Source organism: Pseudochaenichthys georgianus, chromosome 15 (assembly GCF_902827115.2).
Source record: "Pseudochaenichthys georgianus chromosome 15, fPseGeo1.2, whole genome shotgun sequence".
NCBI classification, from domain to species: Eukaryota; Metazoa; Chordata; class Actinopteri; order Perciformes; family Channichthyidae; genus Pseudochaenichthys; species Pseudochaenichthys georgianus.
Window position 1 is genome coordinate 9,703,653 of NC_047517.1, and position 15,659 is coordinate 9,719,311.

The 15,659-nt window shown below is 42.7% G+C and overlaps 1 protein-coding gene across 1 annotated transcript in view; it reads left to right on the top strand.

Moving 5' to 3' along the window:
* LOC117460179 (stromal membrane-associated protein 1-like) overlaps window positions 1-15,659 on the top strand; it is a 175,684-nt gene that overhangs the window by 87,655 nt on the left and 72,370 nt on the right. The window contains exon 7 of the mRNA XM_034101451.1: window positions 4,089-4,151. Within this exon, the coding sequence (XP_033957342.1) occupies window positions 4,089-4,151 (63 nt within the window). The remainder of the gene's footprint in view (window positions 1-4,088; window positions 4,152-15,659) is intronic.

Below are 15,659 nucleotides of genomic sequence, written 5' to 3' on the forward strand. Positions count from 1 at the left end.
TATTGATCTGAGTATATTATAAAGAATAGCCAGTTAATTGAAGCATTATAGCACAGGCCTTTGTCAGATGGTATATTAAGCTGTTTTTTTTCTGCTTCGAATAGTTATCTCTTTTTTCACCATACCTGTGTTTGCATCACTGTAACCAATCAGCACCTGCATGTGTATGAGAATGGCCCTGACACCATGTCGGCCCAGTTTTACAAACACCTGGCAGGACAAGCTCGAGCTCAATTCTTACATGAATTTAAAAAAAAGTGAGTGAGGGACTGCAATATAAGAGGGAAAGAAAGAGAAACTTTGAAACTGTTAAATTGTTATGATGTGTAAAGACTGATATTGTTCTATAATCGTCTGAAACTGTTAAGTCATGATGTGAAACGGTTAACAAAGAAAAAGGGAAACTCAAGCTGCTGCTACACTTTATTTTATTTATCTAAAATTAAGCACTTTTAAGATGCACATATTTTCAAAAGCTATTTTATTTATTTTCTCTATTTTATTTGTAAATGCAGCCCGAGAGGAACATTACACATACCCACAGTATTTACTGTATAGTTCAATGTTATACATATTGTTGTTTATGAATTGCACTTTATTTGATTGGCAGTCAGTTGTTGATTACATGCAGACGTTGATAAAGCTACAGGTCACTTCAATATATATCACACTAATTCATGAAGCAAGTTAGACATTTTGATGTTCCGGACCTTTGCATGGGGAGATTTTCTCTAACTGGACCTCGTTGAATTTTAGTTGAAGACCCCTGCTCTACAGCATACCATCCAACCTAATCAATAAACTCCAACATATCCAGAACTCTGCTGCCCGACTCCTCACCCACACCCGCTCCCGAGACCACATCACTCCCATCCTCCAGAACCTCCACTGGCTCCCCGTCCGTCAAAGAATCAACTTCAAAGTCCTCCTCATTACTCACAAAGCCCTCAACAATTAGGCCCCCCCTACCTCACAGACCTGCTGCACCACCACGCCCCTTCCCGCTGCCTCCGCTCATCAGAAGCCAACCTCCTATCCATCCCCACCCGCACCAATCACCGGACCTGGGGGAACAGAGCCTTCTCCGTCGCTGCCCCCTCCCTCTGGAACTCACTCCCCCAACCCATCAGAGACTGCACTGACCTCACCACTTTCAAAAAACTCACACAAACTCACCTCTTCAATCTGGCTTTTAATGTGTGATTGTTTTTGTATTATTTGACTTTAACTTTAACTATATTTATTTGCTGTTCCTTCCTTTTCTTTTCCCTTCACTATATCTGTAAAGCGTCTTTGAGCACCTGTAAAAGCGCTAACAAATTAAATCTATTATTATATTATTATTATTATTATTATTATTATATATATGCTAAGGTCCCGCTGCTGACACGATAGCAGTCATTTAGTGTGCATATGTGTAATTAAACCCATGATATCAAAATCTCACTCCAGCCAGGTACCCAAAGTTGGCAACCCTGCCTTAGCTGGCTAATAAGTAGAAAGCTAAGCTACCAAGCACACAAACACCTGCGAACGGGGTTAACATGTATAATATTATAATTGTAGACTTCTTGGAAGTTCTGTTAGTACATTCAAGCGCACAGCACAACATTTTAATTGTCTGGTATTTGTAACAATATTCCCTAAAAGGCACAATCACCACGAACACGGCTAAAGGGTCAAGTACAGTAACTACAACTAACTAAGAGTGGACAAGTTGCTGTTAGCTGACAGTGAGGCATGTACATGTCCATCAAAGTGACCACGCCCTAATTTATGCAACATCTTTAAAGCTTAATATTAATTAAACAGATGAGTTGAGAAAAAATTCACCCCCCACACAGTAGTCATGAAGGGGGAATCTAACTATACAGAGTATATGGTTTTTTGAACCACGATGTAAACATGTTTATTTCTGCTGTAAAGTTGGGCATTTTCACATGGGAGTCTATGGAAATTGCTCCCTTCTGCCTGCTCCTACTGGCCACTAGATGAACTGCAGTTTGAGACACTTCCGTATTAGCGTCCCGGCTCTTCCCCAGAGTTTGCTGCTTGGTTACGGCCCGTCCAGACTACAGCTTCGACAGCTTCAAAAGCGGTTTCCAACGCTTCTGCCCATTCACTTTGAATGGGGTGACGTCACTTTTCGCCGAACTTCATTGTGGGAAGCAGAGCGGAGCTTTCCTGGCGTTTCAGGCTGCAAAAGTTGAGCAATGTTCAACTTTTGAAGCTTCTGAAGCTTTCGGTGGAAGCGTCAGCCAATCAAATCATATGCCAGTACAAGCTCTAGCCAATCAAACCGCTGCTTGTGTGTCAGGGGCAGGAGATTCATGTGATTGGTTGTTGGTCGAGCTTCAGACACGCCGAGCAACAAGCTTTTTTTTAAGCTGTAGTGTGGACGGGCCGTTACCCCCAGTTTCCACCGGGTCCGTCTGCGCTGCGCTGCGCCGCGGTTTTGGTCCGACCTCCTCTAGCACCATAACCCACCGGACGCGTCCCAGAAGCGTTTCAGAAGCGTAGCGTCGTGCGTGCAGGCTCGCAGTTTTGTTATTGATTCGGGCATCCTGGACATTTGTACTTCTTCAAGAAAGTAAGTAGGCTACGTAGTTAAATGTTTTATTTTTGTGTCTGTTTAAATTGTGTTTATTGAATGGCTCTGTACTGTACCTACAAGTATTAATTAACTTTAAAACATTAATATGTAGTTGTTACCTTCCACTCCACAAACTGCAGCGACTAAAAACCAGGCCTTGTCCTTTCTGATGTTGTCCTTGTAGTAAGAATTGGTTACATCATATAAAATAGTGTGTTTTTCCACTTCCATGATGAAAACCTCGTCGTCCATTGTGCGTATCGTAGTGAAGGTGTTGTGATGAAGGAGGGGGGTCTGCTAAATTAGTATATGTGGGGGATGGGCCTGGCCCGGATGCTCACCTTTCCACTTCCTGCAAGGGGGGGCTGCCTGCCCGACCTTATGTTACGGCTGCGCGGCTTGCGCCGCGGCAAAAATAGGATTCATCGTAATTTTAGAGAAGCGCTGCGCTTCTGGGACGCGTCTGAGCCGTAACGCGGCGCGTGTGGTGGAATAGCACCCATTGACTAGAGTGGCCGCGATCCTTATGACCGCCGGGGCGCAGCCATAACGCGGCGCAGCGCAGCGCGGCGCAGACGGACCCAGTGGAAACTGGGGGTAAGACCCGAGTCTTCCTGACAGTTCACAGTGTGCCGCTGCCCGGTGTAATTCAAATGTACCGCCGCGCGCAGCACAGACACACAGCTGCTGCCCTGCCTCAGCACCGGAAATGGAACCGCTGGGAGAAAAACTGACTATCAGAAATGTAACGTTATCTTTGATAATATTTCGTCTCCTCATTTTTCGTCAACGAAAGTAAAGAGAGATTTTGGCATAGTTTTTATTTAGTAAACTACATTTTCGTCTCGTCACTTTTCGTCAACAATATTGCATGATGATTTCGTTGCAGTTATTGTTTACTGCCGTCGGTGCCGTCTCGTCATCGTCTCGTTTTCGTCATGGAAAAAAAGGTCGTTGACAAACATATTTCGTCATAGTTTTAGTCAACGAAATTAACACACACACACACACACACACACACACACACACACACACACACACACACACACACACACACACACACACACACACACACACACACACACACACTCAATCTTTTCTCAGCAGCAGCTCCGCCGATTTCTCCGCCTGAGACGGTGGGACGCGGTGAGGCTGTGAGTCTATGTGTGCTCGGGCTGCTTTCGGGCTGGGTTTCGCTGCGTCTCGCTGTCTCGCAGACGGCCACTGGGCTCACAGGGAGAGGGGGGCAGGAGCTCCAACAACAACAAGTGAATACACATACTATACAGAGATGCTGTATGAGAAACCAATGTGAGTTTGGAAAATTGCACAGTATAAATGTATTTTAGTATACCTCAACAATGGAATCATGATCAGTAGAAATGGCCATGACATGGGACCTTTAAATACATAATTAAATAATATTTAGCCTGGTTTCTGCTGCGGCTTCATATTTGCCAACGTCTTACACCACCTCGTTCTCCTTTCTTCACAGAAGGAGCGTGAGAAGAAGAAAGAGAAGGATGGTAATTCAGTGGATAAGCACAATAACACAAAGGTACAACCTGTTTGTCCAAACTAATATTGTATTAGCAATCTTGTTTCAACACTCCAAGTCCTAGAGATCTGGAGACAGATGAACACGGACAGGTTGATCTGATAATACAGCCAACCAAACTAATTTAATGTTAATAGAGATGTTGGTCAATCGCAGCCACAATCTGTTTTCATTCTGCACTCGGCACAAGTAGTGAAGTTGAATACGAGCAGCCTGTTCCTTTCACCAAGGCTGTTTATGGAGTGCTGCAGGAATAAGTACAAAACCTTGGAATGAATAGGCATTTTTGCATATCTCAATTTTTCTGCTTGGTTAGATGCCTGGACGTAAATAACATGTCTCCATGCTTTAATTGTCAGAAAGCTCTTTATTTTCCTCATACTGCCTGTGCTGCAGCACCTCTTTTCACCCTCTGTCTGAAACCAGAGCCCAGTCTTCTCTGATTGGTCAGCTAACCGGGTCTGTTGTGATTGGTCAACCGCTTAAAGATGTCCCACCCCTTAGCTTATCACATACAATGGGTTGGAGCGGCAGCCAATAGACGCACAAGTGTTACATAGTAATGTCACTATGTTACGGAAGCAAAGGAAGGCGTTGCAGGCAGGTGTGTTTGTATTTTTAGCTTTTGCTTATATAACCAATATAACACATTACAGGAAAAGGAAAAAACACAGGGACGTGCTCACCTTCAGTTTGGTCTCCAAAATGTGTCCTACCTTTGGAGTATTTAAACTCTGACTACATTTAGTAAATGGAGTAGAAAGGCTCGAACTGTCCACCCTGTGATTAGTGCACTCAACTGTAATTTAGAAAATTGAATAAATATATATTTTTGAAAGGGTAATGACAAAAAGGGTCACAGACCACTAACTAATGCGCACGTCATTCAGTCATTTATATAGGTTCTTGGTTCTCACATGTTATCTCTAAGAGCTCTTAAATGCAGTTTTAGACAGGAAGTGCTTCTGGAATTACAACAAGAGAAGTAATAATTGGAATATAGCTCGCAGATATTGATAAACGCTTCAAGCGTTGAATAAGGTCATAGAGTAATGCTACTTTCTTTGCATGTGTCGTTGTGCCGTTAAGAATTCATGATGTTTGACAACAGAAGTCGCTCCACCGCTGTGCTGCAGGAACTCAATCCTCGAGGGAAACCCCTCATAAATCTTCATGTTGTTCACAGATGCTCTGCTTTTGCTCGGTGCATACTGTAAGTATGGATCATTTCCCATTCATGCACATGCATAAACATGTTAACTACTTTATAAAAACCATGATATAATCTACAAGTTTATGTTGAATAGTGTAAATGGAACTGCATCTGCATTAAAGAAGTTATCTGTTTAAAAAAAACTGTAACATCACTCATACCCCTTTTAAAAGCTCTTTAGGTAAGAGGGTTGTATCGCATTCTCATTACAAGTATAATTGAGTAAGTTGGCTCTAAATCTTGTTAATGATATGTCAGACTGGCTTCGTGGCTATGCTAACATCAACCATGTAATACGAGATCAACTGTTTCTGCGACTATGTTCCCAACCATTGCGCATTAAAGCTGAACAAAAGGATTAATTTATAGGAAAACATGCATCGGGACGTTGCACAGTCAATCACTATTTTCTATTTGCTGCTAGTAGCAAACCTTATGTTAAATGCTGGTGGATAGCTCTCCAGCGGTTGTCGTTCGTCAATTTTTATTTATTTTTTATAGAAGAATTTGGAGGGATGAAACCCTCTTTATAGAGAGGCGAAGTCCCTCCCCTTCCGGTGGACCTCCATGGGACCTTATTTTGGAAAAAGTATGTATTGAAGTCAATGGGGAGAGAAAAGTTATCTTTCGATCCCGTTTGAATTGTGCCACGAATTACACATATGATCTTTGTCAATTTAAAAGATCATTTTGCAAGTCAAAAAAATAAAAATGTGTCGTAAAACTGTGAAGTAACACATTTTTTGTGTGAAACGCTTAATGAACTACATCTCCCGTCTCGCACCACAAAGACGGCCGTCACATTGGCACATTTCACTTATTTCTTTCAGAATGAGGCGAAAAGTATTAAAAGAGGTAAAAATCACTACAAGTCTGGGCATGTTGAGAGCTGTACATACACACAAGGGGAGTTAGTCGGTTCGTAAGACCCTTACGAACCGACTAACTCCCCGCATGCTGGCTCGACCGGGACTCTGGGATTTGTAGTCTTTCTAGTTGCGTATTTTTCATAGTCTTATATTCCAACAGTTTTACGACAAACTGTGACTTTTTTGACATGGAAATACTTTTTTAAGATTGACAAACATCATATGTCTAATTTGTGGCACAATTCAAACGGGATCGAAAGATAATCTTTCTCTCCCCATTGACTTCAATACCTAATCTTTCCGAAATAAGGTCCCATGGGTCGAAAGTAGATGGGCGGGACTTCGCCTCTCTATTACATGGTTTATATTAGTTGAATACTCTATTCTGATTGGTCAATTCAGAAAACGTGACACGTTGTTAATCCAGAACAGACAGACCGCTGTCAAGCATTTATTGACCGTTGTTAAGGACGCTCACATCTGCACAAAGAAGTCCATTCGATTGAACTGTATACAGTTTGGCTGAAAAGCATTTTGAACGGACAAGACAAGAGCGACAAGAAAACAGTGGAGAAGTAATCGGGCAGAAACCCTCCTTTTTACGCAGCGGTCCAGACATAGACATCATACGGCGACACATATTCAGTTGCCAGTTCCTTTGGCATTAGGGGAGGGATATCTAGATACTTTCCAAGGTTTGACATAATGAATTGTGCTACTTTTAAAGCAAGCAACGATGTTTTCAAATCTGTAATCAAAAAGCTCCGCCTTCCTGCCGTTGCTACATTTTTCAAAGGTAACAACGGATGCATGTCAATTTAAATCAATACATACAACTATTTTTTAAATCAATAAAAACATTTTCTAAATCCATAAAAGCATTTCAATTAATATTGGGAGTCATGTCGTTACTTTGTTGAGAATGTGGCCATGTAATAAGCGGGATAATGTACAGCGACTTGGTCATTATGGGGAAAAGAACACTGACAGGCAGATCAGGATCTTGATCTGCATGAAGTGGTCACACATGCAGAGCACACAGCACACACAGTGTAATGTGTTCTCTGCATTTAACTCATCCTAGTACCAGGAGTCTATTACTAGGAGCAGTGGGCAGCTATTGTACAGCGCCCGGGGAGCAATGGGAGTGAGGGGGATGTCTGGTGCTTTGCTCAAGGGCACCACGGCAAGGAAGGAGATGAACTGGGACCTCTCCAAGTAGCAGTCCACACTCCATATTTAGTTCTGTTTGAACCGGTGACCCTACGGCTCACAGTCCAAGCCCCTACTGACTGAGCCACTGCTGGATATTCAATCTGGCTTGGTGTGAATAAGAGCAGCATGAGCACAGCTCCGACGCGGTCCACCCTTGTTGTTATCTACGATGACGTGGCTCGTACAGGGCTGTAGTTGGTGGAAAAGCAAACTGGAAACTAGCACCAGCACGGAACTAGAGCGGAACTCATTTCAGTGGCAAACGAGTATAAGTGACATAAGTGAAGCTTTTGCTTGTGGCAATGGAGCTCCATTTCCCTGCTTAACACATGTATATAGACAGCTGTGTCTCACTGCACCAGACAAAGATGCCCTCACATCATTAACTTGCTTAAAAATAAAAACTGGAAATTGATGCGAAGATAAGCTAAAGAGCAAATTACAGCTCTGTGCCAAGATAAGTGATTTGAGCTTGGCCAGCATGTAAATCCAGCTCAGTCGGAACAGAATGACCTGGAACAGGGATCAGCGGAAGTGTGTACTGAACAGACAGAATGTGTGTGTTTTGGGCATGGCTTTGTGTGAAAGCCAGGGCTGGGGCCTGCCTTTATGCATATCTATAGTGTGTGTGTGTGTGTGTGTGTGTGTGTGTGTGTGTGTGTGTGTGTGTGTGTGTGTGTGTGTGTGTGTGTGTGTGTGTGTGTGTGTGTGTGTGTGTGTGTGTGGTGTGTGTGTGTGTGTGTGTGTGTGTGTGTGTGTGTGTGTGTGTGTGTGTGTGTGTGTGTGTTGTGTTGAAAACAGAGCCAGCAGGAGAGAATGTGTGTGCTTCTGGGTCATTACATTACATTGCATTTAGCTGACGCTTTTATCCAAAGCGACTCACAATAAGTACATTCGACCAGGAAGACACAACCTTGAAGAAAACAGAATCATATAAGTACATCAGGTTTCATAGAGCCAAGTATTTCAAGTGCTACTCAACTGGCTATAGATAAGCCAGTCCTTTATTAGTATATAAGTGCTCTGTTAGCAGTTCTTTGTTAGTCATTCTATCGCTCGAGGTGGAGTTGAAAGAGATGAGTTTTCAGTCTGCGCCGGAAGGTGTGTAAGCTTTATGCGGTCCTGATTTCAATGGGGAGCTCATTCCACCATTTTGGAGCCAGGATAGCAAACCCACGTGTTTTTGCTGATGGGAACTTGGGTCCCCCTCGCAGCGAGGGTGCAGCGAGTCGTTTGGCTGATGCAGAGTGGAATGCACGTGCTGGGGTGTACGGTTTAACCATGTCCTGGATGTAGGAAGGGCCAGATCCATTCGCAGCATGGTACGCAAGTACCAGTGTCTTGAAGTGGATTCTAGCAGTTACCGGAAGCCAGTGGAGGGAGCGGAGGAGCGGCGTGGTGTGGGAGAATTTAGGAAGGTTGAAGACCAGACGAGCCGCTGCATTCTGGATGAGCTGCAGAGGTCGGATGGCACATGCAGGTAGACCAGCCAGGAGGGAGTTGCAGTAGTCTAGGCGTGAGATGACGAGAGCCTGGACCAGAAGCTGGGTCGCTTTCTGGGTCAGCTGGGGACGCATCCTGCTGATGTTGTAAAGCGTGTATCTGCAGCAACGGGTTGTAGCAGCGATGTTTGCAGTGATGGACAGGTTGTTATCTAGGGTCACACCCAGATTCCTTTTAGTCAGGGTCGGGGAAACAACAGAGGTGCCGATGTTGATAGTCAGGTCAAGAGTGGGACAATCTTTTCCCGGAAGGAAAAGCAGTTCAGTCTTGTCAAGGTTGAGCTTGAGATGATGAGCGGACATCCACTGAGAGATGTGAGCTAGACAAGCAGAGATGCGTGCGACGACCTGGGTCTCTGAGCGGGGAAAGGACAGAATTAATTGGGTGTCGTCAGCGTAGCTGTGGTATGAAAAACCATGCGGGCTAATGACAGATCCGAGCGAGTTTGTGTACAAGGAGAAGAGGAGGGGACCAAGAACAGAGCCCTGAGGGACCCCTGTAGTTAATTGAAAGGGTCGGACTCGGACCCTCTCCAAGTTCCCCTCTAGGTGCGGTCTTTGAGGTATGAGGTGAGGAGGGAAAGTGCAGAGCCTGAAACTCCAAGTTCTTGGAGAGTGCGAAGGAGGATCTGATGGTTCACCGTGTCGAATGCAGCAGACAGGTCCAACAGGATGAGGACAGAGGAGAGGGATGCTGCTTTGGCAGTGTGCAGTTCCTCAGTGACAGCAAGGAGGGCAGTTTCTGTGGAGTGACCTGCCTTGAAACCAGACTGGTGCGGATCCAGAAGGTTGTTCTGATGGAGATAGCAGGAGAGTTGTTTAAAGACAGCGCGTTCAAGTGTTTTAGACAGGAACGGGAGGAGAGAGACAGGCCTGTAGTTTATGGTCATGGTTAAGAAATTGAGAATTTCTCATGGCCTGCAAAGCTGTGAGGAAATAATGATGCATGTGGGTGTGTTTGTGAGTTTATGTGTGTGTGTGTGAATTTGTGAGTGAGTGAGTGAGTGAGTGAGTGTGTGTGTGTGTGTGTGTGTGTGTGTGTGTGTGTGTGTGTGTGTGTGTGTGTGTGTGTGTGTGTGTGTGTGTGTGTGTGTGTGTGTGTGTGTGTGTGTGTGTGTGTGTGTGTGTGTGTGTGTGTGTGTGTGTGTGTGTGTGTGTGTGTGTGTGTGTGTGTGTTCAGATGCTCTACAGGGAAATGGAATGTAGGCTATGGGCAGCTGTACCCACTGAGGGTGAAATGGAACACAGTGGTTGGTACTCTGCAGCATTCAGTTCTTACTCTACCTCCATCTGCTCATAAACTGAACTCTTTAACCTCTCATGAACTCTAACGTTACATTATCTCTGTCCCCATTCTTTCTTTTGCACCTCTCATCGTTACATACTGTACTGTACAGTGCCTTGCAAAAGTATTCACCCCCCCTGGCATTGTTCTTGTTTTATTGCATTAAAATATTTCCTTTAATTTGTATTATTTGATGTACACATACAACACGCCTAAAACTTTGAAAATGCAAAACGTATTTTTGTATACATAACTATTCACCCCCCCTAAAGTCAATACTTGGTAGAGCCACATTTTGCAGCAATTATAGCTGCAAGTCTCTTAGGGTATGTGAATATACATGGTTAAACCGTACACCCCAGCACGTGCACTCCGCTCTGCATCAGCCAAACGGGCGGGTTTGCTATCCTGGCTCCAAAATGGTGGAATGAGCTTCCCATTGACATCAGGACAGCAGAAAGCTTACACACCTTCCGGCGCAGACTGAAAACTCATCTCTTTCGACTCCACTTCGAGTGATAGAATTACTCACAAAGCACTTATATACTAATAAAGGGCTGGCTTATCTAAAGCCAGTTGAGTAGCACTTGAAATGTTTTAGCTCTATGAAGCCTGATGTACTTTATGATTCTGTTTTCTTCAAGTTTGTATCTTCTTGGTCGAACGCACTTATTGTAAGTCACTTTGGATAAAAGCGTCAGCTAAATGCAATGTAATCTAATGAATATAAGAAGATGAGCTTAACTGTGTGTATTAAACTAAAACGGAGCATTTTCTGTCAGCTCAGACTTTATTTCGGCTTTTTCAAACTGTATGTGCTCATGTGTTTCATTGTTGGTGTGCAGGCTACTGCCTGGATATGCTGAATGAGAGGCAGGTTTTCCTTTAAATTACACATTTTTCATCCAAAATATCTTGGTGGCTGATTACATTTTTGTAAACATTTTTTACATGCGTTTTTAAACCCTCCCGACCCTGATTTCACTAAATGTATCAAAGTCTGGTGTGAAAAACACTGTTGTGCTGCAATACATTTGATTCAACATCAGAAATAAATCAATGTGGAAAATACGAGTTACATTTATCTTTACGGAATAAACAATCACCATTATGGTTGTTTCCAATCGATGAAAATGCATTTACCTTTAGGCTCTTTATTTATTGGCACACACTCTTCCACCATAGTGTGTCAGAGCTGGCACTCGCTGTGATGTGCTGTGTGTTGATGATTGATTCCCTCTCAGCTTTCATTTGCATCATACAAAATCAGTTGAAGTGGGATGCATCTGTGGCAATTACTCATCACACTATAGAATAATATATGCTGGTTCTTTTATACAAGGAGTAGAGGAAGGAAAAAACAAGAACGCATTAGTTTACTGGGAACATATAGCCGGCATTCTTGATATAGCCATGGCTTGGAGGGCTACTTTAAACAAGATATCTAGTATCAAAAATGTGTCCTCTGCTCACAGAAAACATGCCTTATATTGACATGTCTCTGTCAATATGTTTATAAAAGACAGCAAGAGAAGTAAGGTCTGCGGACGTGTTACACAATGATGTATGTGTGTGCTGTTGATGCATGCTGCAAGAATGAATACCTTTACGTGTATTCTGGCAGAGATGTGCCATTCATCTCCTTTTATTCCTCCTTATCAGCTCAGCAGATGGACCCCAGTGTCAAGGAGTGTGTGTGTGTGTGTGTGTGTGTGTGTGTGTGTGTGTGTGTGTGTGTGTGTGTGTGTGTGTGTGTGTGTGTGTGTGTGTGTGTGTGTGTGTGTGTGTGTGTGTGTGTGTGTGTGTGTGTGTGTGTGTGTGTGTGTGTGTGTGTGTGTGTGTGTGTGTGTGTGTGTGTGTGTGTGTGTGCGTGCGTGCGTGCGTTGTGGGGACCTAAATCTGTTTACACAGTCACGTGTGGGGACTCGCCTCCCTTATCGGGACAAATTGGAGGTCATGAGGGGAATCATTAATTTGAGGGTGAAGAATTGGTTAGGGTTAGGGTTAGGGTTAGGGTTAGGGTAAGGGTAAGGGTTATTCATGTGTTGGTTATGGTTAAGGTTAGGATAAGTCTCCAGGAAATGCATGTAAGTCGATGTAATGTCCCCTGAAGTGATGTATACATGGTGTGTGTGTGAGCTGTTTGCTGACGTACTGAAAGCTGTTTAATCTCCAGTGTAGCAGGAAACAAGCTGACAGCCAGGGTTCTCTCTGTATTCTGCCTCCCTCTTATTATCCTCCCTGTTTCACCTTGAACTTCATTTACTTTCTCCTTGTGTGACCCTGGCTGTGGTCAAATAGGCTGTGGTCAAATAGTAGTAAAACATCAGGTCCTACTGTATGTCTTTTCCCTACCTTTCCTCACCCTCAGGGGAAATGTCATGGTGTTAACTAAGGATGTGAAGGGGAATTCAGTCGGAGTAAGGAAACAAGACTTCTGTGCTGGGAGAATCGGAGCTCACTTACAATAGGTGATGTGATTCTAATGCGCCAACAGATGTAATGGATTTACGTTTACTGTGAATAAAATAAAATGTTCCGTATGCAGACTACTAAAGTGCATCTAGATTCTTGTCCGTGTGCGTTCTTATCGTGGTTTCTATGCAGGCTTTATAAACGTGGACAACATTTATTGCAAATGTATTAATTAACAAGGTTTGCATTGAAATAAAGAAGCGAAGTGAAACGTAATGATTGCCTGTGCTCTCCCTCCCCATCCTGTCCACTTGTGTTAATCGACATGAATCCCAATTAATATGATAGTACGAAACTATTTTAAGAAATAATGCTTTTTACAATATATGTATTACTACTGAGGCCAACACATATACTGTGTATACTACCATTCAAAAATGTCGAATATAAAAAGAAAACACCCAACACCTTAAAACTAACTATTTGATCATTTTACAGTAATTAGTCTTACGTTGATATTTCACCATTTGGTTTAACATAGTGAAGTAAAATATAATGACTAAGGTAAGATATGTCTTAAAGAGGACATATTCACCCTCTGTTTGAAACCAGATCTGCTCTGATTGGTTGAATAGGCTCTGTTGTGATTGGTCCACTGCTTGGAGATGTGTCTCCTGCCTCTGAGCTTGTCCCGATCAATGTGTTGGAACACAGCATTTTCTCCTTTCCTTTCTTAAAGGATGGTCAAGTGTATCCTAAAATAGATAATAAAGGAATAATTGAAGCTTCTTTCAAGAGAATACGAAAGCTCTAATCATGGCCGCCACTTAGGCCAATTAGGTATGCAATAAAAAAAAAACGTTCAACCATCAGCCATACTTTCAGTCTGCTGTTTGCCTTTCTCTCTCTTTCTCCCTTAACAGAGACATACTGTAACATCAAGGCGTGAGCTTTGCACCCCTTTCATCTTTTCAATGCAGATAATACACTGTAGATATCTGAAGAGGAGAAATGGGATTCAGCAATCGAAGCTTTCATCAGCAGCACTATTTCATTTCCTCTCACATCACTTAATTTCCTTTTTCCTCAGAGAGGTTTACCCAAGCAGCACTTTGGATTTTCTTTCATATTATAAAAATGCTAACATAAAATAAGAAAATGCTGTGGATGCAACAGCTACTGAATTAATTTGACAGATGAAAGTCTGAGGAAAGATAAAATCAATATGTACATGTCAAGGCTGATTCTTATATTGTCGGATGGCAGCTGCAGAGAGAATATTTTCTGATGAATATTTATCAATTGTGATGTAAAAAAAACAGATTTGAATATTTCTGAAAGTCTATAATCTGCTTTCATCCTTAAACTAGGGAATTGCAGCTCACACACATTGCAGTATTAGCTATCTATCTTATCTGTCGATTTTCTGATCATACCTCAATATAGGCGATTCTAGAGGGGGCCTACAGGGGCCAGTGGCCATGTTACACTGAGCTTGACCCCCCAGTGGCCCCCCTCTGAATAAAGACTCTATGATAATGTGTGATTGTGTTGCAGCAAAAACAATGCTTCAATTTAAGCTGAAGTTAACATAATTCTTTGTTTCTAAAAATTCAATTTGATAAGATTTTAACTAAGTTACTGACAAAACAAACAACAAATACAAATAATACTGACTTTGTTAATGTGCCCCTCTCATAAATAACTGGCCCAAACTCTTGAAGACGAGCAACTACTGTAAATGGAGATCGGATCAATCAGATTATGCTTAGCAACCATTGTAGCTTCCCCGTCAACAAATAAATGTAATTTGACATGAATAAAAGAGCGACTTTAGTCACAGTTTCTACACTTACACTCAAAAACATCTATTGTTGCTTGGTTTCGCAAAATAGCGTCACTTGCTTCATTTGCGCCACTTCATTTGTGGTATTTGAATCATTTGCTTCACCCTGTGCTAAGTCTTGTCTAGCCGCATCTTTGCTTTGACTTTATATATAATCGCGCCACGAGAAATGTGCTTCTGTGTGAACACACTATTCGGTCTCAAAGGCTAGTTACTTTGCAAACCATTATGTTCTCCTTGTTGCTCGAATACATGCAATGTTGAGTGGATTCAATAAGATAGCATTTAGAGCTGGGAAGATTTGTCCCTCAATTGATGGACAAAAAAACAATCAGCAACTATTTTGGTAATGGATCAATCTTTTCCTTTTCCCTTTTCACCGGTAACAAATAAAATCACTGCACCAAGTGTCTCCAATGTGAGAATAAGCTATTGTTCTTTATTTTCTGGGATTGTATAGGCACAATGTGCAATTCATGGGAAATAATATTCTGATTAGTATTGAAAAAATTGACTTATTCTGAATCTGGAATCTAGAAATAATGAATCTCCAGAAGAGACACTACTGTAGATGGTCCTCCACGAACAATTTACAAAATGTGCGTAGACTCGAAGATACAAGTCTGAGTTGACAGCCACTACCACAGCTTCCAATAGGACGCTGTACTTCAGGAGTGGAGTGCACCAGCTGGGCGTAAAAAAGTAGGGCTTCGTAGTGATTCGAATGTACACCGAGTGCACCAAGCCTGACTAGTCTCGGGCGTAGCTGCGCCTGGTCTTAAGATGCGCGTCCATGTGAATACACGCGAAACAGTAATTGTTGCCAAGCAACGCCATTTTACAGACTCAGAGGACCGCAGAGAAGAGGGAATTCCCACACCCACAGCGTCAGTGATGACTCAAGGGGAATCCCAAATGGCCACACCCCGAAAGAGAAAGAGGGATTTGTCAGAGCTACAGCGGGAACTGACGGAGAAAGAAATCGTTCGTGTGGAGGTGGAGACCGTCAAATTGAGAGAGGAACACGAAAAAATTGAGCTGGAGAAATTGAGACTCCAAATAATCATTCTTAAGAATCAGCTACTAATCACTGAAGAAGACAATGTTTCACCATTCTGTAATCATGCTGTAGGCCTACTTGTTTTTGATCTCAATTTCATGTT